The 27492-nt window shown below is 39.2% G+C and overlaps 3 protein-coding genes and 1 pseudogene across 3 annotated transcripts; all 4 read right to left on the bottom strand.

Moving 5' to 3' along the window:
- Positions 1-14499: 14499 nt before the first annotated feature.
- Positions 14500-15153, bottom strand: LOC126594415 (uncharacterized). Its single transcript, XM_050260723.1, has one exon. It carries the CDS (start codon positions 15059-15061, stop codon positions 14735-14737), a length of 327 nt encoding a protein of 108 aa, XP_050116680.1. The 5' UTR covers positions 15062-15153; the 3' UTR covers positions 14500-14734.
- A 201-nt stretch (positions 15154-15354) lies between these two features.
- LOC126594416 (putative pentatricopeptide repeat-containing protein At3g13770, mitochondrial) lies at positions 15355-17752 on the bottom strand (annotated as a pseudogene).
- A 135-nt stretch (positions 17753-17887) lies between these two features.
- LOC126594409 (polygalacturonase ADPG2) lies at positions 17888-21450 on the bottom strand. Its single transcript, XM_050260718.1, has 3 exons — positions 20425-21450; positions 19114-19445; positions 17888-18503 (listed from the first exon to the last, which is right to left on the bottom strand). Exons 1-3 carry the CDS (start codon positions 21042-21044, stop codon positions 18016-18018), a joined length of 1440 nt encoding a protein of 479 aa, XP_050116675.1. The 5' UTR covers positions 21045-21450; the 3' UTR covers positions 17888-18015.
- A 297-nt stretch (positions 21451-21747) lies between these two features.
- On the bottom strand, positions 21748-26904 carry LOC126594411 (transcription factor bHLH48-like). The gene is made up of 7 exons (XM_050260720.1): positions 25896-26904; positions 25665-25784; positions 25356-25421; positions 22951-23019; positions 22656-22727; positions 22193-22399; positions 21748-22025 (listed from the first exon to the last, which is right to left on the bottom strand). Exons 1-7 carry the CDS (start codon positions 26391-26393, stop codon positions 21990-21992), a joined length of 1068 nt encoding a protein of 355 aa, XP_050116677.1. The 5' UTR covers positions 26394-26904; the 3' UTR covers positions 21748-21989.
- Positions 26905-27492: the final 588 nt, after the last annotated feature.

Below are 27492 nucleotides of genomic sequence, written 5' to 3'. Positions count from 1 at the left end.
AGTACAAAGGATCAAGCTCTCAATTTAGTGAGTTCTTGTGAATGATTTAACACAAAATGGCATTAGGCAATATTGTGGGGGAATGACCCCTATTTATAGAAAAACTTGTAGCTTTGTCACATTGACATGTGTCATGTTATGATTGGTTCTTGATGTCGACACGTGCTGCGCTCTGATTGGCTTCTAATCTTGACACGTGTCGAGTAGTGATTGGCCTCCTGGTCGGAGGGGAACTCTTCTGGGTCCTTGACAGTATAGCGTTGGCCGGTGCTCGGTAGTTTCGGGATTGGTCAAGTATGGTACAAACAAGGCTGGTTGTCATTCAAGATTTGCTCCTGATCCCACTCAGCAACCGCATCCCGACAGATCTCAGGCACCTCTAGAGGATTCGCCGGCGTGGGGCCCAACCTAACTGCTAGCGTGTCCCTCCAGCTGGCGGCTTTTGAGCTGTAGAGGTCGAAGTTGGAGGCATAATTTACGCCCGTCACCATATCCCTACGGTAGACCCGTGTTTTGACCTCCGCCGGCTGCTCGTGAAAGGCCTTGATGGCTGAGATCGTACGGTCCAGAGCTGCCAACGGGATTCCGTGATTTGTGACCTGGAAGAAAACGAACTTTCGACACGCCTGGTTGATTTGGTCAACGATGGATGAACGGTGATGGGTGTGCAGGCCGGCGAGGTCGATGGTGGGGATCGGTGTTTGTATCGGGTAGAGTTTCGGGTGGGGAAGAGTCGATGACTGGAATGGAGAAGGGTTTGGTTGGAGGAGAAAACCCGAAGTGGGTTTTGAGAGCTGGGCTTCTTGGAATTTAGAAAGATGGGCCGCCCTTTTTTTTTTTTTAGAAATTGTGGATGGGCCTATATTTGTATATGCACACACATACGTATATATTTCCTTTTTCTTTTTTTTTCTAAATACATAATAACATATGTATTCATTTTTTTTTTTCGAAGAAACTGTAATTTAATTTTGTACAAAGAAAATTGCAAATTTTCTTAACAAAATAAATTTGTAATAAAATTGACCTTCTTTAATAAAACATTTATTCTTTTTTTTATTTTGATGTGACTGAACTCGAAAAAATTGAACATTCGAGCTGCCTACGTACCCTTCCAAAGAAGAGATCAAGTCGTAACGTAGTTCAAATACTTTTTTTTTTTTTTTGGTATTTTCTTTTGGTGCCGTTTGCAGTTTCAACTCGTGCAGACAAGGAGCATTTGGTGTCGTTTGCAGTTTCGACTCGTGCAGACAAGGAGCATTTGGTGCCGTGTTGCAGTTTCAGCTCGTGCAGGCGAGGAGCCTCGTGTCCTACAGTTTAGGCTCGTGCGGACAAGGAGCTTTGTGCCGTGTTGCAGTTTCAGCTCGTGCAGGCGAGGAGCCGTGTGTCTTGCAGTTTAGGCTCTTACAGACAAGGAGCTTAGTGTCATGCAGTTTAGGCTCGTGCAGGCGAGGAGCTTCGTATCCTACAGTTTAGGCTCGTGCGGACAAGGAGCGTTTGGTGCCGTGTTGCCATTTTAGCTCGTGCAGGCAAGGAGCGTTGGTGTTGCCTTTTATGCTCGTGCAGACCAGGAACGTTGGTTCGTGCAGTTTAGGCTCGTGCAGGCGAGGAGCCTTGTGTCTTGCAGTTTAGGCTCTTGCAGACAATGAGCTCTTGTGTTGCCTTTTATGCTCATGCAGACCAGGAGCTTTGGTTCGTGCAGTTTAGGCTCGTGCTAACAAGGAGCATTGGTTCGTGCAGTTTAGGCTCATGCGAACAAGGAGCTTTGGTTCATCAAGCAATCTGAGAGAGTCGTTCCTCGCAATCTTCATAGCAAGGAGCCTTGACTGAGTAGTTGAAGAAGTCTTCTGGGAAGATGTCACGCATCGTGATGGGGATGGATGAACTTCGTGTCAAAGTTTCATTATCTCCAACACTTTCACATTGTTCTAGAGGTGAACAGAAGCTGTTTTGCCCCCTTTCCCATTGGTGAGCTTGTGGAGAAGACATATGCTTCTTGTGCAATTTCTTCGGAGTGACATAAGTCCATCTTTCAACTTCACTCAGCTTGACTGGCATGTTTTTGGAGCATGCCCCCAGCGATTGAGGTGAAAATTTTGAGTTGACAGAGCCGGAAGTGACGTCTTCTTCCAGGATTTCGTCTTCTTTGTCTTCTTGGGCCTTCTCTTCAGTGCGGTCCTCTGGGGTTTGTTGCCGTGAAGATTGGCCGGTGTAGATGATGGTGCGCCTCCTTACCTTCAGTGGTCCTTTTGTGTCGACTTCCAAAGTTGCTTGGCGCTTCATCCTTGAAGGAATCAAGCTTTGAACATCGTCTTTTCCTGTTGGACTGTCGAGCTTCTCTCCCTTTGGTGTTGTCTTCCTGTTTCTAGAGGCTTCTTAGTTTCTTCAAGTCTGTCCAAAGTCGACCGTTGCGGAGGAGATCTAGCTGTGCCGCTTTGTTTCTTGGGTTTTGATAACCTTTCAAAGACTGATCTTTGAGGTGTTGGCGTCTCAAGCCTTTTGAAGACGGAAGTTTGGTCTCGACCACTGATGCGATCAAGTGCTGCAATTCTAGGTTTTGAATAATTCAGCCTTTCGAAGACTGAAGTTCGAAGGGCGGGTTTAGGCTTATCTTTTGGCCTTATGGCTTGTGGTCTTGGCTTCCTCGTTTTTTTGTAGGTCACCGATGTCCACCCTTTCTTATCACCAGTAGATGCATCTTGGTTGCTTGTCCCCGGTGATGGTTGTGTAGGAGGTGCCATGTGACTTGAACATTGACGGGAATGGTCATGCATGCTTCGGAGATGCACAAGATCGAGTGATTCAAACACGATAGTAGTAGTGTGTGCCGCAGCCGTGTCTTCGAGGTCAAGCTCGATTTCCCCTTGTTGTGCTAGCTTCAGGATGAGATCTTTCAGTACGAAGCACTTTTCCGTTGGATGACTGATGAAGCGGTGAAATTTACAGTATCTTGGGTTGTCGGTACGATTCATCTCTTCCGGCCGTCTGCACTCAGGCAAACTGATCACCTTCTTGTCCAACAGGTCTTCTAACATGGCAACCACATCAGAGTCGGGGAATGGATAAGTTTTCTCCTCAAGCTCCTTCAAAGTGCGTCTACGCATCTCTTGATCACGAAAGCCTTCGGCTTGAATCGCCTTGCCTCGTGTAGGGATTTTGACGGGAGCTGTGTTGACCATCATTGCTTCCTTGGTGGATTTCCACGCAGTCTTCTCCAACTTTGGCCCAAGAACTTTGTCTTTTTTTTAAAGTCGGCGATCGGTTCTTTCTTCCCATGATGGGCGATGCTCAACTCCATGTCATGGGCGCGGGTGGCTAGCTCTTCGAAGGTCCGTGGTTTAATGCCTTGAAGGATGTATTGCAAACCCCATTGCATGCCTTGGATGCACATCTCGATTGAAGAGGTTTCCGAGAGCCTATCTTTACAGTCGAGGCTTAGAGTGCGCCATCTGTTGATGTAGTCAATGACTGGCTCGTCCTTCCACTGCTTTGTGCTCGTTAGCTCTAGCATGCTCACAGTGCGGCGGGTGCTGTAGAAGCGGTTGAGGAATTCCCTTTCCAACTGTTCCCAGCTGTTGATGGACTCAGGCTCTAGGTCCGTGTACCACTCAAAGGCGTTTCCTTTCAGCAAGCGCACAAACTGCTTGGCGAGGTAGTCTCCCTCCGTCCCCGCGTTGTTGCAAGTTTCGACGAAATGTGCAACGTGCTGCTTTGGGTTTCCTTTTCCATCAAACTGCATGAACTTTGGTGGTTGATATCCCCTCGGCATCTTTAGGGCATCAATCTTCTTGGAATAGGGCTTCGAGTAGAACGAGGAGGTATGTGAGCTCCCTTCGTACTGTGCCTTGATGGTGTTGGTGATCATCTCCTGCAACTGCTGGATAGAAAGAGATCCCATGAGTGCCGCTGCTTGGTCTGGCTCCGGCTTCCCATCGATTTTCTTCACCGGGGGTTCTTCGTCTCCGCCAGCTCCTCCCTTTAGTGGATCATCCTCTGGGTCGGGTTTATCGCCGTCCCGCGCCTCCAGTCGGTTGACTAGTGCTGCAATTTGCAAGTCTTTTTCTTCCACAGTTCGGGTTAGCCTTGCAATTGCTTCATTCATTTGAGCCAGCTGCTCATCGATTGAAGTTGCTCCAATGGTCATGACTTGCATGGCTGAACTGTCGCTTGAATCGGCATCGGAGAGCATGGATTCGGAGTATTTTCTTGGGCTTTCCCCCCTTGGTGACCTTAGTGAGGCTAAGGTGATCAAAGGCTCGTGCCTTGGGTGCTTTTGTTCCCTTGGCAGAGTTGATGCAGAGGTGAAAGAGACGGCAGAAGTAGCTCTTGCCATGCTTCGAGTCGTGATGCCCAAAGTGACACCAGTTGCGACGAGGGCGCTTTTGTTCTTTGCGCCGGTTGCGGGAACAGTTTGAGCCTTCCTTGATGCCATTAATTTTGGAAGTGCGCTTGAATTTCTTGAACGGAGAAAGAGATGAGAGGCAGAGATGGTCCCACCGGGCATGCCAATTTGTGAACACGAAAAATTCCTGAAACGAAAGAGACAAGAACAACGTGCACAAACAAATATTTGTATTTGATGATTTTGGGTTACAATCTCTCTCTATTTTGATCCTCTGATTCGATCTCCGTAAGGTATTGATTTGTGGATGTTTCCTTGATCCAAGGGCCGTCGAGGCTTGATCTTGGATGAACTGTTGGAAGTTTCTTCAAGGGGCCGTGGGCTTGATCTTTGAAGGTGGATTTGAGCGGATCTTCAAAGGGGCTTTTGGGCTTGATCTTTGAAGAACAGTGACGAACGGATCTCCAAGGGCTTTTGGGCTTGATCTTGAAGAACAGTGATGAACGGATCTTCAAGGGCTTTTGGGCTTGATCTTGAAGAACGGTTGGATGTGTGGATTTGTCAACGTTGTTGATCCAAAGGGCCGTTGGGGCTTGATCTTGGATGAACGGATGATGAACGATGGTGCTTTCTTCAAGGGCCGTCGGGGCTTGATCTTGAATTGGTGGATGGTTGATCCAAGGGGCCGTTGGGGCTTGATCTTGGAAGAACGATGAACGAAGAACGAAGAAGGCTTTCTTGATTCTTCGGGAACCTGGATGCTTGAGAGCTTCGGAGTTTCAGAGCTTCAGAGTTTCAAGGTATAATATGAATTGGTTCTTTTAAATGAATGAATTAGCCTTCTATTTATAGAAATTTCCAAGGCCTAATTTTGAATATAATATTCCAGATGAAATAAGTCGTTTCTGCCAGGTGTTGACACGTGTCCTGTTTGATGACTTTTCCAACTTATTTTGATTTTTTTGTTTAGACACACGCTACGTGTAAAATTTATGTAATACATGAGCGTTGAAACTTTGATTTATCGGTCAACATTTATTTACCGAAATTTCGATGTCTACAAAAACACTTCAAATATTTTTTTAAGATTAATTTGCATTCTTACTCATAATTGGTTTCAAAAATATTTTCTTTAAGAAAAGCATTTTTTATCATTTAAAAGCATTTTCCTAATTAATCTCCATAAGTAAGGAATAGGTTGACAAAATAAGATAGGATGGTATTTTTTATAAACAATGATACATTTACATTACAAGTGGAAAATAAATTGACATCAAACTCGTCATACACAAAATTTAAACTTAAGATTTTTCATTTATAAGTGCAAAGAATGATACTAAATTATAATACTAAGTATTTTACCATTCATATCTCCACCACACTGACTGCCTTCAACATTTGCAAGTATGTTTTCAAATATATTAAATGAGTAAAATTACATTATAAAATAATACCATGAAATTATAAATTAAACTAGATGAGACGAATGCAAATTCGAAGAGGTTTTGAGTTGACAAGTTTATTGCAATTGAGATATTTTGGGTCACTCAAACCACTAATATAAATCCCTGGTTCAAAACTATTTTTAAAATAATTGAAAATATTTTTGAAACCAATTCTTAGTAAAAATAAAAGTGAATCTTAAAAAAAAAAAATTAAATGCTTCCTACCAAAAAACACTTATTTAGTGTTTCAAAAAAAACACCATTTTCTTATCACCTTCTCACATAAATTCTACGCACACACCAAAAAAAAAAAGAGGAAACTTTAACGAAAAACTCTTGGTACTGTTCACTTTAAAGAAAAACCATATTTTTACACTAAAAAGTCAATCTTGGTACAATTCACTTTACCCTTCATTTTGTCTTTATCGTTAAAACTCAAAGTTTTCAAGTCATTTTCATTAGTTTTCCTAAAAAAAAGGAAACCGTTCCTTTCCCAACTTAGAACAATGGTAAATTAAGAAGAATGGTAAGACTACTTTCGGTCCACGGACCGGGCCACATCGACAAGAGATTTTTTTAGTGTGGCCAGAATACGGGATAGAACACCATATATCATTATGCAATGGGTTTTTATCACAAATGGTCTTTAAGATTGATCAAACTCATCATTTTTGGTCTCTCATTTTCAAAATTAATCAATGTCGTCCCTGACATTCAACACTGCACATCAATTTGGTCATTCCGTTAAGATATCGTCAACTATTCTATTAGTTTGTATGTGGGACCCACAAATCCAATGAAATGGTGACACATGGATTTCAAAAATTGATAAATTTGGTCCTTGACTTTCAATACCACACATCAATTTAATCATTCCGTTAAAGTTTCATCAATATTTGTTGCCTCACTAATACAATCATATGGTGCCATGTGGATTAACTATAAGAAACTTTTTTTTTTAATATTTAAAACTAAAAGTAAAATAAGAAACTAAAAACCAAAACTAAAAGAAAAAAAAAGTCATTGTCGTCTTCATCAAGGTATGCTCAAAAAGAAAAGGAAGGCACCATGACACCATTAAATTGCTTGGCCTCCTGAACTACTCCTCGTTCTCTCTAGTTGGTTATAATCCTATCAAGTTTGAATTGAATTTGGATTCGATTTTACCTAATTTAGATTGATTTTTTTTCCACTTGGGGTTGTGGGATGTGAGAAAAATGTCAGCACGGAATACTCGTCTATTGGTTCACTCTTAAAAAAAATAGTTTCTTATAATTTATCCATATGGAGCCATATGATTGGATTAGTGGGACCACATCAACACACAAATGAAAAAAATATCGATGAAATTTTAACCGAATGACTAAATTCATGTGCAGTAGTGAAAATTAAGGACCAAAATTATCGATTTTTGAAACTCAGGGACCAAAATGAGGAGTTGGATCAATGTCAGAGACTATTTGCGATAAAAGTCTTTATTTTGTGTAATTCACGTGTCACCATTTTATTGGATTTGTAGGTCCCATATACAAACTAATAGAATAGTTGACGGAATCTTAACGAAATGACCAAATTGATGTGGGGTAGTGAATGTCAGGGATGACATTGATTGATTTTGAAAGTAAGAGACTAAAATGATGAGTTTGATCAATATTATGGACCATTTGTGATAAAAATCCTTATGCAATTGGAGAAAAGTGTTTTTCTTTTCAAGTGTTCCTTCAATTGCATAATGACACGTGGTGTTCTTGCAAAAAAAAAAACACATATTTTGTGCCTCTTTCAAAAAGCACCATTTTCTTATCACATTCTCACATAAATTAAGCACACACACACAAAAAAAAAAAGGAACCGTTCCTTTCCCATCTTAGAAGAATGGTAGGACTACTTTTCGGTCCATGGACTGGACCGCATTGACGAGATATTTTTTATTGTGGCCAAAATACGAGATAGAACACTATATATCATTATGCAATTAGAGAAAAATGTTTTATTTTTTTTGTTCAAGAGTTCATTTAATTGCATAATGACACGTGGTGTTTCGTCTCGTATTCTAAACACACTTGAAAAATCTCTCCACATCCACACAAAACAAAAGGAATAAAAATGATGGTCAAGTAGGGTTTCATAGAAATATAATATATATATATATATATATATATATATATATATATATATATATTGTCACCTTATTAAGCAGTGGTTGAGTTGGGGTCTAGTCCAATTTGGGTGTATACATATATAATTTTCTAGGTCCTACAAAATGTGTTCCTTTCCCTAAATAATCAGTGTGGTGAGATTAGTATTTATATCAACATGCTTACTTCCCTCAATTATTGGGCGGAATTGCTAAGAAGCCCCAACTAATACTTAAATCCCATCAGCATTATTGCTTTAGATTATGTCATTTGAAGTTTGTCTTTGTTGTTTTTTTGTTATAATTACTCGGTTCAAGTCATCGCAACCTAAGTTTATATTGTTTTAAATAAAAAATGAAATCCCTTTAGATAAGGGGTATGTACACACACACACATATATATGACCAATTTGGTGTCATTATTCTTTTATGTGATGACATTTTTAGGCTTTCCACATATACATCACTTGCTCTGTCCAAAAATAAGAAGAAATTGTATAAACCAAAAGCTTTAAAGTGAGTCACCCAAGAAATCTCGACAGGCCACTCGATCGATCGCACAATTCCAAACAACGTCAGAAAAGAGCACTTGTATAACATGTGATTAACGGAAGCTTACTTAGTTTCAATTTCCTAATTAATTTAAGAAAGAATTCAAGATAGATCCTACTTTTTTTTTTTTGGTGATACAAGCGATGGTGAGAGGGAAAATTGAACCTATGACCTTGGATGTAGGTAAATGATCTTAATCACTTGAGCTATAAATCATTTGTAGACCAAACCAATTTCTCTTCACTTGTAAGTGAAAGACCTTAGGTTCGATTCTTGTCAAAGACGAATTTAAACTACATTATTACTAACCTATTGTGAGACTAAGTTTACCCCCTCCCCTTTGGTAAAGATACTATCGTTTGTCTAAATATATATATATACAGCAATGGATATTGAAGGTTTTGCATTCCAAAATGATATGTATTAGTTTCAACTTTATTAATAACTTATATTAGTAATGAAAATATCCGTTACATGCGGAGAATAGACTTTTGTACCTTATGAGTGTACTATTTTATGTGACAAATGATGTGTACATGTTATTTTTTACACATATTTTGACACACTCTGGAGGGACTATTTCGTAACTTTTTTCAAAGATTTGAACCATATGTATTTCAGTTTATCATTCATAGATCATCATTGCAAAAAATTAGACAAATCTAATACCACTAAGACATTTGTTTCTAGACATATACGATTCAACAAAGAAACACTAAAACGACTATTATTTAATTCAAAGTAATGCTACACTTACCACATATTTATACACTATTTGTATTATCTCTCTAATAGAGGTAGGATCCACCAATAAATGTGGGCCTCATCTCTATTAGAAAAATAGTATAAATATGCGGTAAGAGTATCATTTTTGTTTAACCCAACTTATAGTTTTGGATTGGGGTAATTTTTAGTATACATAATCATTAAGAGAATATTTAGAAGATAAACGGTTTGATCGTTGGAAAACTTCACGAAGAAGAGGGTCGTATAAAGTGCGTGTCAAAAAGTGTGTACTCCCAATTCTAACCCTCTAGTTTTCCACCATATGTATACTATGAAACAGTACAAGCATTGATGCAACATGATCTCCTGTCGTGCATTACTCTGACATGATCAATGTGCATATGCTTATGTCTTTCCGGAGTCACAAAAGAAGGTGCAACCCGACAATACATGCGCGTAGGTAAAGTGTTACAATTGGAAATAATATATATATTTATATATACATTAACAAGAACTAAATTCTCAATTAGTCAAAATTAAAGAACATGCAATAAATTCTTAATTATTTCATGATTCTAATCGATGATCTCTTGATGAAACATGTCTTTGCATACTGAAAAGATAATACAAATAGATAATAAATACAGTACTACTCTTGGAGGTCTAGTCGGGAGGCATAAACTTTATCACAGATCCTAATTACCCCTCTAAAAAAACTTAAATCGGTGTAAGCTATTTAGGTAAATCTAGTTCCTTGATCACCTAATTCACCAATGTTACTTACTGCAATGCATCAAATAAGAATGAATACTCCAACCGTCATACCTTTTATTTTCATTAAAATAGATTTTCTATTCCTAATTCGAATTTCCACATTCAAAGGTATTATATGTTGGTTATTTAAATTTTTTTTTTAATTTTAAAGATCCAAAACTTATTATTTTATTTATTTTTAATATCTAATAGCTGTGTTTTATTGCACTTAATACTACGGTTTAGTGATATTCCTCTTCACTTGTAAGTGAGAGGTCTTAGGTTCGATTCTCGTCAAATGTGAATTTTGAACCACATTATTGCTAGCCCATTGTGAGGCTAAGCCCACCACCACCCCTTTAGTGTAGATAATATTGATTCTTCAAAAAAAAAAATTGTGTAGATAAGATCGCTTATTCAAAAAAAAAAAAAATAGTTGTGTTTTATTTGAAGAGTTATAATCCTTTTTGAAGGGGTATGAGGAGTTCTTTAAATAAGAAACCTCATACTGGAAACAGAATACGTTAAAACTATTATGTCTCCTCCACTTGTCACATTTCTATCGCCATCAATTTACATTTTTACAATCCTTGTTTCTTGGGTAATTGATCATTACTTGGCAATCTCGTATGCCGTTGGCGTGCATAATGGATCAGACATCTTATGAGGTTTTGGGTTGTATTTTGGAGTTGTAGGCACCGTCATAACCTACACATGGGGAGACGTCTACGACTTTAGAGCAGCAATATCGTGACTCTTTTCGATTCACATGCCAGATATTCTTATTCCTTTTTCCTCATTTAATTTTCATAAGTCTGATAGTGATTATACATTTAATGTGTTACATGTGATTATATAAATAGTTAGTATATTTCTGCAATATATTTCATATTATAATCATGCATTATTCACAAATAAGCCCATCAAAACTCTTTTACGTGCTTAAAACCCCTTCAAGCATCATTTTGAAGGAAAAAAACCTCTTTCATGACCCAAATATTTTTAACCATCAATTATATATTGATAGGGGAAGGACTTTGTTTATCCTATAGTGTGATTATTGAAGTGTTTCTTACGAAAATTAAGGTGAAAGGTATTACACTAACTAACTATATATATAATCGAAACCCTTTTGCATCCATTGGGTTCGAATCCCTTAAAGTTCTTTGTTTCAAAAGTGTTTATGTGGCTGAAAAAGCTCTCAACTACATCTTGTCTAACTGTCTAGTTCTCAAACGATTATCAGTTTACTATTCCAATGATTTTTTAAATTTAAGAGTAGTCAATCCGTCGAACGCGCTGTAGTATTTAGAAATAAGACAACGTTCCAACATCAAGAGTATTGATATTTGTGACTCAAATCTTGTATCCTTTGAGGTCGGATAAACCTTCTTCTTAGGGACGAACCGCAACTTGTTGACGTAACCATTTGTGTTTGGTTTTAGTGGGATTATGTTTAATTAGGCCTTATTATTTGGTTTTCAGATGAACATGGAGAATTGTATATTTCAATCTTCTTCGGTTAAATTCTTTCATTACAGCGTCTATTTACTTGCTTAAACTTGTGTTGAATGTAAGTAATGCCTTTTTTCATTTCTTTTAATAAAAAAGAATACAATATCTTTATATATGTATAAGCGCCACCGAGGGAGGAGTAAATTGAACTCGGAACTTTAGGTTCAGGGAGTAAATGCTCTTAACCAACTCAACTATATTCTATATATAAACCCTTTGCAAACTAACTAAAATACCAGTTGGGATTGTAAGACTTGATGGTTTCTATCCAAGAATATTGGGCAGAAGAAACGATAAGAAAGATGCTCCCCCCAAACGCTCCCATGATTACCTCCGAGAAGTGGAAATTAGACGGTTTGAGGGCTGCACTGTTAATTTCCAACTTCTCGATTACTTGACGAAGACTGCTGTTAAACGGGAGAAACTTATTATAAGTCCATTGACGAGTATGGAACAAAGGGCAAGAAAGTATAATAGGCTTGAAGCAAAACTGCCTCTTGTACTCCTGTAGGAGCTTAGGTCATCTTCAACCAAAATGGCTAAACATAGCCTCGTCCAGAATTATAGCTTGGAAAAAAATTATTTTTAAATGAACAACATCAGACCATACTTCATATACCATCTCAGGGGGTAAACATAACCCCTCGATAATTTAATTAAACTGCCGTTGGATGCTTTTCAATCTAGTCGTTGAATTTGAATCAATTATTATCATTGAAGAGCTGGGCCCCAAAAAAAAGGCTAAAAGGAGGGCTATATTTAGCAGAGGCAGATTGTTTGCCCTCCCATTACCATGCCCTTCCCATCCCCTCTTACATTGTGCGGTCACGATTAAGTCAAGTCAACATTTTATATTGATTTTTTATAGAGATAATAAGACATGATGACGTGACTTAACTGTGACCGCACAAATAGAAGGGGATAAGAAGGGCATGGTAAAAGGAGGGCAGACAATCTGCCTCCATATTTAGCAAGCCAATTGCGGTGAAAGTTGAAATTTTGGAACCAACTTTTCCTGGTTGTGTACAAACTGAGACATAAGTCAGTATGAATTCTCCTAAACTGAGTATTTCTACCATTAGTATTACAAAAGGCTTTTGCTCTAGAATGCTATCTTTTCTATCTCTGAGTTTTTCAAGAATTTTGCTAAACCTCCAAAGTCGAACTTAAATTCATCCTAAATAAGATAAGTTCCTCCATAAAACATGAGAACATCAATACTATACACAAATGTACGTCTCTGTTTGCTTTTGAGCCAGAAATCCCACGAGCAACTACTCCCTGACCAAAGGAATACCAATACATTGAGTACCAGTGAACTACAAACTCAATGGTTTCACGAGAATATCACAAACGTTTAAAGCCAATTCAACTCATAAGGTTAATGACATGTTAGAACGAAAGGAAAAGACATGTCTAGTATATAAAGTATAAAGAAATCGCGTCTTGGTACTCATACTTCCTTACACATTAGGTCCATGGCTTTCCCAAGTATTGTCCACAACCTCTCAATCCCAGTTAACCAATCAAGCACCTAAATACCCAACACTAAAGGTTCATGGTATGTGTGAACCATACAGAACAACTCAAAATCCCTTTTAAAGATGATAGCTTTCACTGAAATAAATCCAACAAAAAAATCAACCCGAAACAAAGATTATGAATTCAATTGAAAAATAATGAAATATGAATAGCTGTTGATCCTTTTTTGTACCCATTGTACCAATTCATCACAACATGGGCCTTTTCCTGCCTACGTCTGACAAAACTAAAAAATACGAGTACAGAGATAACTGAATCTGAATTTCATCATCTCCAAGGTCTCAACCCTTCATTTGTATATAAACGAAAAGTCACTAAAATTGGTAAATGGTATGGAACTTAGCAGAAAAAATGCCACACATGCGAAAGAATAACACACCCCACTTAAAAGAGTAACAGCCAGTTCATTTATAGATATAGGTGATTACCGCAGTGCTCTAGTTTTAGCTAACAACACCTAAACTATGTTTATGGTTTTCCCAACAGCAGAGAAGACCTCTATGATCAAACCTAGAGATCACCCAAGTATCAACCAAGTTTTATAATGCGAGACTACAACATACTCCATGCCACTAAAGAAAATGAATATTCTTTATAAGAGTCAGCCGACCACCTCAATAATGAAATATTGAATTGAGGCAGTGTTCATGATACAGTCTAATAAAAACCTTTCAGTGTGTGTTTTACCAACCCAAATGCTTCCAAAAATTTCAGAGAAAATCTCCAGTAATCTGCATTTATATGTGATTTGTAAAACTCATGGAAACCACAACCCGCGGCTCCTATATAACAATTCAGCACGCACAAAATTTAATTTACGTTTTCAGGAAACAATTATAAGAAAAAGAAAAATGCTAAATGGTATCAAATTTCTATGGTGTTTAATTTATAACTGACACAAGAGCTCACATGCCATATAAGTTTTCACATCATTTAGTAAACCTTTTTTTTTATACATCTAGCGTCATTTTAAGCAAAACCCCTACTAATCCTATTTAGGTTCCTCAGACTTCAACATATCTTAAAAGTCAACAGTGTAAGTGTGCAAGTATCCAGATATGTTTCGAGCCCTGCTGCCATTTATGCACATAGATTACAACCCTGGCTCCTATCAATTCAGCACTTTGATTCTCTCCGCGCCTCTAAAACTTATATCTCCAAATGAACAATTACAAGAAAAAAGAAAAACGCTAACCGTTCCCAAAGTTCTACAATGTCTAATTTATAAACTGATGCAATACGTACCATGTAAGTTTTCACATCATTTCGTAAACCTTTGTTATACATCTAGCATCATTCGAAGCAAAACCCGTTACAAATTTATCCTACTTCTTCTGTTCTTCAGACTAACTGTCAACACTCAACAGTGTATGCAGGGCACATAGATGGCATCCTAGCCCTAGAAATTTTAATTAATGCATCCTAATTCTATAAATTTAGCTACTGATACCACTGCACAATTCAAATTACAAGCATAAAAAACTGTATTAGAGGCAAGAAATTGATGAACTATTCGAAATCATCGACGAGTCAAAACATACAAATAATTGAAAAACAGCTAAATTATGAAGTAATAATCAAGCTTCACATCAAAAGCCCAATTAAACATCCCCAAACCATTATTTCAACTACATATCATATCAACAACAGAAAACCCATTTCAACTCTTAAAAAAAAAAAAAGGATCGATATCAGAACGAACCGGCATACCCAGATCGGATTTCAGTCAGATTCAGCCGACCCAGCAACAGAGAGGCCGGCCTGCTCGATCTCGAGCCGTTCGAGGGCCTTCTGGTGGGCCCAAGTCTCGATGGTGAGATCGGGCTTGGCGTTGAGGCCGACGCCGAGGATGACGATGGTGAGGAAGCTGGTGACGTAGCAGGGGAGCTCCCAGTCCTCCCATTTACGAGACTGACCTGGGGGGAGCGGGGTCCGATTGAAGAGGTAGCCTTTGGGTCGTTCCTCGTGGCCCGGGCTGGTCCACCGGCTCGGACCGGTGGCTGAGCCGCCGCGGGTTCGGAGTGCCTGGACGAGGCGCTGGCGGAGCATTGTGGAGGCGGGTATGGCGAAGACCTTTGCTCCCAGCTCGTAAGGGGGAGAGAGGATGAGAGAGAGAGGAAAGGAGTGGAGTGAGTGAGCTTTTGGTTTGCCGTGGTATTGCTTATTTGATGGGCCTAGAATTATATGGGCCAGGAGGAGAAACCGAACCCACTCACAGTAATCTCCTTGGGCCTTATTTATTTATATTGTTTTGCGCAACAATTTTGACACTCTCCGTTTAGTTCTATGCATTTTCGTTAGACGGGTAAAAAATTACAAACGATTTACTACTTAGCGACGAGTGAAGGGAAACCTTGTCCTTTTGCGTATTAAACCATTCTACTTTTGTACAAGTTACAAAGTCTATTTTCAAAAGAGTAATGTTACACTTATCATAATCTCATCTAAAGCAATATATATGTTTACGCTATCCTCACTTTTGTTTCAGCCCCAGTATTCTACGTTTCACAATTCATTTTCATGTTACGGTTACAATATAACAGTATTTTGTATATATTCCGCTCTTTAGTCAGATATTTGTAGCTTTAAAGGAGGATCTTCACACTCACCAGTAATCTCCGCAAGAGTACATTCCTCCAACAATGTGATTAAACCGGTTTTTATCTCTCATACACATTTGTCTTCCATAAATATTCGAGACAAGTTTGGCGAAGTTATGGCAATCAACACAAATCCGAAGGTTACTGGCACTCTTTCAGGAGTAGCAATCATCCCAAAGGCCAAAACCAGTTTTTCATGTGGCTTGGGAGTATCTTCTCCTTCTGCTCCTCATCCACATCATAGAAAACACAACCCAAATCAGGAACATAACCAGCTTCCTTCAACTTAATTGACAATTCTTTCATGAGAGCAATTGCTTGCATGAAATGTATGAAGGATTTTGTCAAGCTCAATCCAACTTCTTCCGGGCTCCTTTATCACAACCTTCTCTAACATCAATTCCCTTATGATTCTTACATCCTCCCATCTCCCTGTAGAAGCATATAAATTAGAAAGAATGACATAGTTACCAGCATTTTCAGGCTCAATCTGTAAAAGTCGGAAACCCACAAATTCATTCCTCCATGGCTGCAACCGAATAAAACCACCAAAAAAGGGACACTATCTGGTCTGACTTTATTTTCCTACCCATTCCATGTTTACTATACCCTACAAGCATGGCATTCCACGAGATGATGGTTCTCTCTGTCATGCTATCAAAGATCCTTCTTGAGTAACTCAGGTTTCCACATTTAGAGTACATATCAATCAACGAGTTCAGAAGAACCACATACGAGGGCAGTTCCTGACAAAGGATGTGGCTGTGAACTTGCCTGCCAAGGTCCAATTCAGCAAGCCCTGATAATGCTGTTAACACACTCGCATAAGTGACGTAGTTCGAAGTCATTCCTTCTCTCTGCAACTGGCGGAGTAACTCCAAAGCCTCCTTATCAAGACCCAGCTGGGCATATCCAGAGATTATAGCAGTGCAAGAAACAACATCCCTTTCTGGCAAGCAGTCGAAAACTCCTCAGGCTTCATAGATTCTACCAGCTTTGGCATACATGTCAAGAAGTGAGCTCCCAACAAATATGTGCAACTCAAAATCTCTTCTTATTATTAGAGAGTGGATTTGCCTTCCTAAGTCCAATCCCGAAGCGCCTGTACATGAAGTAAGTATTGTCGCAAACGTGAACTCATTAGGCTCCGTACCTGCAAAATTATCAATACAAGAAGCCCCTGTTAAACAAAGAGATAGAAAACATAATAACAATAATCCCTAACTAATCAAAAGATCATTTTTTTTCTTAAGGAAAGGAAGATAAAGGATTAGACAGTCGAGCTACACATAAAGCTTGGTCATCGGTCTACCATGGTAGCCTTACTCTCTAAACCCACACAAGACGGTCAGAAAGAACCAAGGCCCTGAGATTTAGCCATCAACTACAAATAGGCTACTTCCTTCTTGCTCAGAGTGATTAGAAATGGCTAACTACTTGATAGAATGACCCCCTTTTCCCTATCTCCGAAATTTTATTAAAAAATAAATACATGCGGGGACGAAGCCAAAACCCGTCAAAGGAAAAAAAACAATACATCAACGAAAAAAGGAAAGCTCGATGCACTTAAACTCCAATTAAAAACTTTACTCACAACACAAGCAATGTCTCAACGACGCACTTATATAAACTTGAATTAAGAACAATAATACCTGATCTTAACATCTGTACAAGAAGTTTCAAGGCTTCAGAGTTCAGAGGCATACCCCCTCTTAGGATAAGCCGAAACCATGGCCGTCCAAGACACAACATTTCTTTCAGGCATTTCGTCGAGCATACGCCTGCGTCACCCAAATAATCGCAATAGTTGTAGAAGATGATCAGCCGGGTTCCGAGATGCACAGGCGGAAGATAACAGGTTCTGATCATGTGGGCATGGACTCTTTGGCCTTCTCTGAAGGCCTTTCGGTTTACACACTCGTTTAAGAGTGTATAGTAGCCGTCGAACTTCATCTCAAGGCCTTTAGCGGCCATTTCCAACAGAGCTCTCTCAGTTGACCGTTGGAGCATGGAGATTTAAAATTCTGTGGATTTGGAGGGAAGGAAGAAAGGCAGAGTTGGCGGGCAGATTGTTTGGCCATTTCCAAAAAGATAACCCTCTAAAATCATGAATAGTCATAATTGATCCATACCCGCGTGCGCAACTAATCTTAGCATACTTCTCACAACTCAGAGTGCGAGTGAAAGGAATTTGTAGTGTATTCTGGTTAAAAACCTTTAAAACCATAACATACAAAACAAATCTAGATATTGGTTTTTCTTGGTGGGTGACCGATTGAACAAACATTCATGCCCTTAATCTCACAAAAACTTTGAACAAAATCCATCACCAACATACAATCAGAAGAATGACATTATTCAATACTTCTTCCTAATCTCTCTCTCTCTCTCTATCCACCTCTTTCATTGTTTGTACAAGCCGGAGTGGAAATTAAGCAGAGATATGTTATTTACAGTAGCAGACTTGAAATCCAAAGGATCATTCCACTGCCTTAACGGCTCATCGGACCATCTCATATTAACATTGTCAATCACCAAGCCATTGATGTGTTCCATGATGATCCCGGCCATGATGTGTTTAACAAGTCCCTGGCATCCCGGTCTGTAGTCTACCAACCCACCAGCATTGTTGGTCCATCTTCTGTAAGTCAGATCCAAGTTAATGAATCGTAAATCACTGAGAAGCCCACCTTTAGAACCTGATAAGAATACTCCATTCTCGGAAGTTGAGGTGATATTAACGAAGAGTAGGTTAGAGATTGAACCCTCCTTTGACTTTGAGTGTCGAGGACATGTGGTCACGTAGATTGGCTCCGCTCTTCCCCACCAGGATTGATCATAGTATCTTGTGATCATATTTATGTTTGAGAAGGTAATGTCACTCACATTTCCTGCACAGGTGAATAATTAGTAATCTTGTCATAATGAGAGAGCTATGACAGCAAACTCTAATCAGCCTTTATTTTATCACAACGAAATTCTCTACCGTCAAACGTCAGTAAATTACCAAGTCCAGCTGCTACTTGTTGAACCAATTTGTTAGTTGTTTTCAACTATTAAACCTGTCAATCTTTAGTTTGAACTCAGAAGGCAGACAATACAAAAGCCACAGAAAGGAGGAGTTTCTTTTAAGGACAGTCCCCCATAAGTGGTGGTCAATCGTTCATACAAGTGAGACCTACTAGGGATAGACATACAACTATCGCTGAGAGTTATTCACGGGCTGCCGCAAACTTTCAGGCAGTCAAAACTCCCCAACTTGCGTACAAACTAGACCTACGTTAATCCCGACCCCCAAGAGATAAGTCCGGAAATTTTACATTCAAAGTCCTAGTTGGGTTTAAGCTATCTCATCGTTCACATAGACAATACGATAAGGTGAAAAATGCATCAACTGATTAAAGATGTCGCGTTATAGTTGTGGTACTTTTCTTTTCTTCTTCGTAACTTAAAAGTAACAGTCATAGCAATAATGCAACAAAATGCTAGAGAATATATTACCTCCATCGCGTATTTGGAGTCCCAGCCCTCTATGAGAATCCACAATGGTGATGTTGTCGAACACCAGACCCTTGAAATCGAACCAACTAGCGCTGCCAAGTTTGATTGCTGAAGACTTTGTTCGAATCCAACAATTTGTTACAGTCAAGTTATAAAGGGGGCCGGTGTACGTCTTGGGACAGATAGCATCATCTCCAGTATTGATATGGCATCTGGTAATGACTGTGTTATTTGAATCCTCGATATCTATCCCATCATTGTTGGGTGTATTGAAATCTCCATAAATTGAAACATCTTCAATGGAAATATTCTCACACTGTACAATGTGCAAGCTGCAAATATGCAATGTTCCCGTCAGTTACATTGCATTTCAAACTTGTACAAACTGCAAGCTGATTCGATCTGGACCTCTTTAAACAAAGTAGAGACTAAGTCTCACCAGACCAAATCGCGATGTAATTAATTGATACAACTTAGATAATGAGAAAAAGAATGTCAGCACTTCAATGACGTTATATATGGAAGGTTTTCTACTATGCTCAGGAAATTTTGGCCATCTTGGATTCTTGGTCATTGGATCATTCATCAAGGATTTAACAGCTAAAAATCAACCCGTATATAAAGCAACAAAGCATAGTAAAATTTTCGTACTTGGTGCGATGGCAAGTGCCTTCGCCCATGAGCGGTAGGTTTCGGGTTCGAGACTTGAGAGCAGCCTCTCCATAAATGGGGGTAAGGCTAGCCGACATTCACCTCTTCCAGACCCTGCGTAAAGCGGGAGCCTTGTGCACTGGGTACGACCTTTTTTATAGTAGCATAAATTATCGGTGTCTTCAATGACATTATATCTAGGAAATTGTTTACTTGGCTGTATCTTAGTCATTAGATCCTTGATCAAGAATATAACTGCTAAAAACTTCAGTGTATAGAAAGCACTGGAGCATCCTAGAGTTTTTGTATATATAGTTGTAAAATTTTTTTTTTTTTAACAAACGATATTATTTGCACTAAGAGGAAATGATCAACTTAATTTCACAATAGGCTAACAATAATATGGTTTAAACTCACATTTGACGAGAATCAACTTAAGTTACCTCTGATCCATAGAAATATGTGGCATATATGGTCGTGTAATTGAATACGTAACTTGTAGCTTAGCTACTGGGCATACCCCAATAATTGGACTATAAAATAATCACAATATCCATTTCCATATCCAAATGATGAATTCAATGTAGCCAGTTAAATAAAATAAAATAATATAAAAATAAAAATAAATAAAAAGAGAAATTTGATTGGAAAAAAACGCACCACCAGTAAGCGGGCTGACGCAGCTTGAAATTGGAGAGGTTGACATTCCGGCAATTGATGAAGCCGACGAGCCTGGGACGGCACTCGTCGCCCAAGCAAGCCCCGGTCCGATTCCAGCTCACCATCACATTCTTCCTCTCATCGAACCTCATCACGAACTTCAACCCCTGACCGTCCACCACTCCGCCGCCGCTGATTCCGACGTTGATCGCGTTCTCCGCCAGCACCACGTACCACTTGCTCTGCTCCTTCGGGTAGTCCTCGAGCCTGGTGCCGCCCAGGAGTGTCGCGCCTTCTTGGATGTCTAATACGACGCCGGATTTGAGGCGGATGGTCGCGGTGAGGTAGATGAGGCCCGCGGGGAAGATGACGCGACAGGGGGAGGGGGAGGGGCAGCTGTCGATGGCGGACTGGATGGCGATGGTGTCGTAGCGGAGGCCGTCGCCGACGGCGCCGAAGTCGACGACGGAGATGGTGGTGGTGGGGTTGTTGGGGAGTTCGATGGTGGGTGACTTGGCGAAGTGGGATTGGAGGGGAGGAAGTAGAAAGAGGAGGAATAGGAGCGGGAGAGTGAGTGATTGGATGAGGAGGGGCGGAGGAGGTGGTGGAGCAATTGCCATTTGGAATTGGCTGCTGGCTTTTCAAGTTTGAAGTCGATCGTCCGCTCTCGATGATAATTCTGAAATGGGAAACTCCCCTTCAACGCTTATACAGTTTATTATGGTTTAGGAGTGTTTTTTCAGTAATTAAAATCATATACGTTTGGTAAAAGAAAGTTAGAACTGCTTTAAGCGCTTTTTAGAAGAAGAACTTGCGGTGTATTACATGCTCCTTGAACTTCAAGTCCTTTTTTATAGAGCGCTTATATTGTAATTAAAAACTTTAATATGCTAATAGAAGTTATTTTACTGAAAATACTTCTGAACAAAAGTGCTTCTTAAAAAAGCAGTTCAAAACAACTTTACTTTAGTGTTGTTTAGTGCAAGATTATGGAATATGTTACTTTAGTGTTGTTTGGTGCAAGATTATGGAATATGGAATTAATATATGTTGGAATTTAGAAGACTTTTAGTTACAATGACAGTCCAATTATTCTAATGTAAATCATGACAGATGAAAATCTAATTCGGTTGCGTTTTAACTTGAACGAACAAGTTTTCAACACAAACGAGCACAAACCCTCGACAAAAGATAGAAGCTACCTCAGCGTCTTAGCCGTGCAATTGCTAAAGTGCAGAAGTATATTCATGGTGCACAATGAACAAATATAGTATTAAGCGAGGGTTCCTTCAATGATTTTACAACACGAATCAAATCAATCAGTTCAAAAAATAGGTATTAGATTGAATGACCCTCAGAGTTAGTGTATATATATACTTATACGGATAACATACCAAATCTATTTCCTCTCGAGGCGAGGCAAATCGGGATGTTCTTAACTGACCCTGAAAAATAGAGAACAAAGAAACTCGGCCATGAATACCGAGACATTTCATCTACTACCTGCTAACTGCTAATACTATACTTTATATACACATTTCTACTAGTACAACTTAATTACGTCTTCACATCTCCATCTCCAGGTGACTTGTCTGCAGTTGCTGTACAGAAATACCAAAACCAAGTTAGCATCGTTGTTTCATTTTGCTTTTCGAGTGACATATGAAACAAACTGCACCTCACGTGTATTTTTCATCGATAATTCAGCCTGAAAATGAGATATGCAAAAGAACTTTGCCAATAACCTTAAAATCGGTCTAAGGTCTACCTGAGTTTGCTGAACAGCCCCAACCGATGAGGAGGGTTCTGGGGTAATGAAAGTGTGATTTTCTTCTTCCCGCCCCCAACCTTGCTGCTGAAGCGCATCAAAGTGCCATTGCTGTTGATACGGTTGTCTGTTCCTATTGATTGGGACTTCCGGACACATCAGAGGTGTAACCATACCGGCGAAGTTACTTTCCATCAGAGATCCACTCTGAAAATTGTGAAGGATAGAAAAGTACTTTAGTAACAGACAGCATCAACTTTTTAACACTAACTTAAAGAAAGGTTTGACGAGTCTAATATTTTTGCATAACTTCATACGATGGAAACTGGAAACAGGCACCTAAGCAAGAATGCATGCATAAACCCATACTGAACAACTGATAAAATTATAAAACACAAGGGCAACTTAACAGTTTACCCATTTTGCTATGCAATAGTAAGTAAAGGAGCTATACGATACTTACTTCAGCAACCAATAGACCATCAAAGTTGAAATCAATTCTCGGGTTGACTGCTGCAAGTCTCATTGATAAGATCTGAAACAAATGCAAACCAGAATCAGAACATGGCAGCATAACATAGTTTGAAATTACCAGTTCAATAACTAAAGCATAAGTAATTAGAAAATTTGGTGGTATACAAGGACAGGATCTAGAGTATAGATCCATAATGATGCACAACTACTGGCCAAGTTCAAGCCTTTTCATTTTAGCTTCAAAACTATTACTTGAGATGTATGAGATGTGAAGCAGGTCTGACCTCAACTTGACGTTGTAGGGACTGCACGTGACTGATGATTTCATCTAGAACCAATGCTGTTCCTGAAATCTGCAAAGCAAATATATTTTAGTCAGTGATTATAGAGATTGGAAGCGTAAGCTATTCTAAAAAAAAAGGCATATAAATATTGAAATGATCCATGGAATATGATTTCACGAACAATTGACAGAAAAAGTTTGCTTAACACATTCAATCTAACAACACGGAACAAATCCTGTAACTGGGAAACCATTCTTGTGATCGCAATGTTCGGCTCCTCATTATATATTTATTTTCACTAGATGAGGCCAAAATTAGATCATATGAGAAAAATAGTTCTTTTTCATAATAAAAACATGCTAGTTAGATTCACATTGCACTCTAAAAGCATTCTCATCGTGTCAGTTTGAATGAAGTACCAAAGAATTGGCATCAACAATGGACTGAGTACAGTAGTCAACTTCACTGGAGAATAATAGAATGACTTGTGAAAACTGAAAAGTGCAATTCCACGAGGAAAACGCATTTGAAACTCGAATATTTTGACGGCAAGATGCAGGCGCAATTGGAGGCTCCAATTTTGGACGCAGGTCAAGAACAATGACTCAATATGCACCAAAAGAAACAACTCGTTTTAAGAAAGCGTCGTCATTTGGCTTTTCCGCAAGGGAAATCACATGGAGCAAAGTATTTTTGCAATCTGTCAGCTTCCAGCAGCGTACAGCTCAATGGATCAACTCCAACGAAAGCAGATAGAAATGAATCACATTTGTATTATCGAACCTACACCGAAGAAAAGGTAGTATGCTAAATTTTATTCGAAATTTTGTCCTATCCAATTTGAGGAAACTTCACAAAATTATACCGGAAAATCCCAAAAACTTGCCATCAGCAGAAAGGAATCTTAGGCATGCTAGATCTTTGGTTCAGCTCAATCAAGTGAAATGCTAATTGGACTCTCACTCACCCACATCATGATGTCCCACGCAGTTAGGTGGTGAGGGGCAGCTTGTTAAAGGAGGCTTTCTTTTGTCTTCCCTTTTCCGTCATCCAACCAAGGATGGATACCAAACTCGTCACAGGTGGCAGTACCATGCACCCTTCACATAGTGCTAGAGGGAAACCCCATTCAACTTGTGGGACCCACAAATATCTAAATCTGTAATTTCAACATTGCCCACTAATTGTGGGGTCTCTCCCCCAAAGCACCACACAACTCAGTCCAGCTAGCATTACCCCATAAGGGCACATCTGTCTTTTACAACAAAATTCCGCTATTTTCCATGCGAATCATAACATATATGAGGTAGGCTAGTTAGATGGCCAAAACTTACAGACTTTGGTATATATTTGTTTTTTTTGTACCTCTTGTCACATGAAGAGAGAAATAGAAAGAAAAAGGTCCGCCACCTTACACCAGAGCTCAAATATCTCCATTTCAGACTAATTTGGAACTAGAAGTCTCATATAGACCAAAAAAAAATAAATACAAATTCTAACATACAAAACAAAATGAAATTTCGGCACTTAGTACTATGGTCTACTAGTATTGCTTTTTACTTGTAAATGCTTTTTAGCCAAAATGATCATTGAGATTTGCATAACTCCTCATTTTGGTTCCTAAAATTTGAAATCGATAAAATTGGTCTCTAAGTTTGTCCACAATCAATCATTTTAGTCATTGGGTGAAAAATTTCAATAAAATAAAGATAAAATGACAAAAACACCCTTAATTTTTGCCATATTATTTTGGCTTATTGTTTATTATATTAAGGGTAATTTTGTTTGATCAAACATAATCTTTCATCGAAAGACCAAAACGATTGATGATGAACAATCTCAGCGAACACTTCTATTTATTTCAAATTTCAATAACCAAAGTGAGGAGTTAGACAAATATCATGGATCATTTTAACTAAAAAGCCAAAAAACTAAATGAAATTTCAGATGACAGAATTAACCTTAAATAGACTCCTCACCTAGCCCAGTACACACCCGATTTCATCTTTGTATGTAGAGAAAAAAGCAAAAAGTACAAAGAGAATGAAAAAGTATAAAGAAAAAGAAGTGAAAAAGACCGTGAGAGGAGAGGAGCGAGGGGAGGAAAAAAAAGAAAAAAAGAAAAAGGAGAATCACCATCACCACACTCACCCCACCACTACACTTTTCCATTTTCTCAAAATTTTCTCCAAATTATAAAAACAAAAAAATTAAAAAATTAAACTGCATTGAAATTACGAAAATGCCACTGGGACAAGCCCAGGGAGCACTTTTCTTGGTAGAAAAGAAGGAACTTTTGTGAAAAGGCAACAAGGAAAAAACCGTTATTAAAAAAAGAACATAATCTTAAAAATCCCCAATCAACCAATTAATCAAAAGATTAAGATCCTAAAAGTCAATCAAACCTTATTGCATCCTGGGACCAGCTCCTGCAGCAGCTTCATCCTCGCATTAATCTTCTCTCTCCTTGCCTGTATAATCCCAAAGTATTTAATTAATTAGCAGAAAATATTTGATTGGTTAAAATTAAGGATGTGCTATCCACACACCCCTTTTTACTTCTCACACACCCTTGTTAATTTCTGTGATCTTCTTTAATTCATCCGATCCGACGGCAGAAAACAAAAAATGTGTGGAAAAAGTAAAAAAATGTGTGTGGATACCACATCTCTAAAATTAATTGTGGGTATAATTAATTAAAGAGGATTGATTACTCGCTCAGCCAAGCTATGGTTGTCCGTGGCTTGACCGCGACGAGCTCGAACATGAACGTACGGCATCTTCTCGGCGTCCTCTTTGATTTCGGTCTTGCACTTCTTCGTCGGGGCTTTAATCTGAATTTCACAAAGTCAGAGGGATTCAATTCGAATTTTATCGATCACTTCGAAAATTCAGCAAAATTTCCGAAAAGGGAATCCTAGAAACCCTAATTCGACGGGAATTACCTTCTTCTCTCGCTCCTTTCTCTTACCCGAGGTCCTCTGGTTGTTTTTGGTCAAGTCAAGCGTCAGCTGCGACGAGCTAGGGTTCGAATCGGTCTCGGCCGGCTCGGTCTTCACCTTCTCCAATTCGGCGCCGGAGTTCGACAGCGCGGAGTTTGTATCCGGCGAGCCATCTCCGGCGAAGGTCGAGAACTTGGCGGCGCGTTCGATTGGGGCGGGGTTGGTAGGGAAGGAGAGGCTGGAATTGAAAGGAAGGTGCTGGACGAAGGGCGCGTGTTGGGGGTCGCCGGAGATGGCGGCCGGCGGCGGAGCAGAGTCGGGTTCCGTCGAGAGGTGGAGGAGCTCCATGGCTTGGGTGGGCGCAAGTTCTAGAAGCGCGGTGAAGGAGCTGGCGTTCTCCGGCGCTGTCATGAGTCGATGGATTTCTTCTCGGAATTGGAGGGATTCGATCTCGGGTCCTGATAAAGTGGATCCGAGTACGGTTGCTCCGGTTGGGTCCATTGAATTAGGCGGCAAATTTCAGACAAAGTGTTGGAGTTAAATTAAGCAAAAACCCAGTAATTTGATTACAGTCTTGGGAAGAACAGTGGACTTCGGAACTGAAATTGGGTAAGAGAGAGAAGCTGGAGAGGGAGAGAGAGAAACAAGTGTAGTTAGCAAATGTGGGCAATTGGGCAAGTGGGTAGAGATATAATGAGGTGAGAGAGAGAGAGAGAGAGAGAGAGAGAGAGAGAGGGAGAGAGAGATGGCTATGGCGGTCAAAATGTTATCTGTGCGTTGTCTGAGAGAGCGTCTGGGTGTTGGTTCTGAAGAGAGAGAGGGAGGAGAGAGATTAGGTGTTCTGGGGCATTTGAAGTATTGCGAAAGCAACGTTGCTTGTTTTGGGTATCCTGTTTTTAAATTATACTGGTTTTCTTACCCTCCATTCGTACAGTTCGTTGAGGGCTGAGCTGAGCAGAGGAGAGAGAGAGTGAGGAGAGAGAGGAGTAAAAAGGAGGGGGAAGAATCGGAGAAATGGAGGGGACCACTACTATTTGCAAAACGCTGCCTCCATTTTTCCCTTTTCTTTTCCTCTTCCTTTTCAATTTTTTTCTTACCTGTTTCGACTTTTTCTTTATTTTTGTACATGCATTTCTTTTTCGTCTAACATTTTTATTGTTGTCATTTAGTATTACGATATAGTTGTATTTCTTTTTATTTGGACTTGTAAGTAAGATATTTTAAATTCGATTCTCGCCAAAGCAAATTTAAATCACATTAGAGCAGTTCCAGCGTGTGAGCCCTACCCCCGGGCAATCTACTATTCAATCCACCTAATGAACTGTAACTGTCCTTAATGAACAACAACTGTCTTTTGCATCTCCAGTATGGGAGCCCTTCCCCCTAGTAATAAACAATAAAATATTATTATTATTTTTATTTATAAAATAATACAAAATAATTTTATTTGTAATTTCGGATAAGATTTTTAATCATTCTCGTTGCACCACGTGTCATAATCCGAAAAGTTATAAAATAATACAAAATTATTTTATTTGTAATTTCGGATAAGATTTTTTTCGTTATCGTTGCGTCACATGTCATAATCCGAAAAAAAACA

This window comes from Malus sylvestris, chromosome 12 (genome assembly GCF_916048215.2).
Source record: "Malus sylvestris chromosome 12, drMalSylv7.2, whole genome shotgun sequence".
Taxonomy (NCBI): domain Eukaryota; kingdom Viridiplantae; phylum Streptophyta; class Magnoliopsida; order Rosales; family Rosaceae; genus Malus; species Malus sylvestris.
The sequence above is the reverse complement of the archived record's forward strand: the minus strand, read 5'-3'. Positions and strand labels throughout refer to the sequence as shown.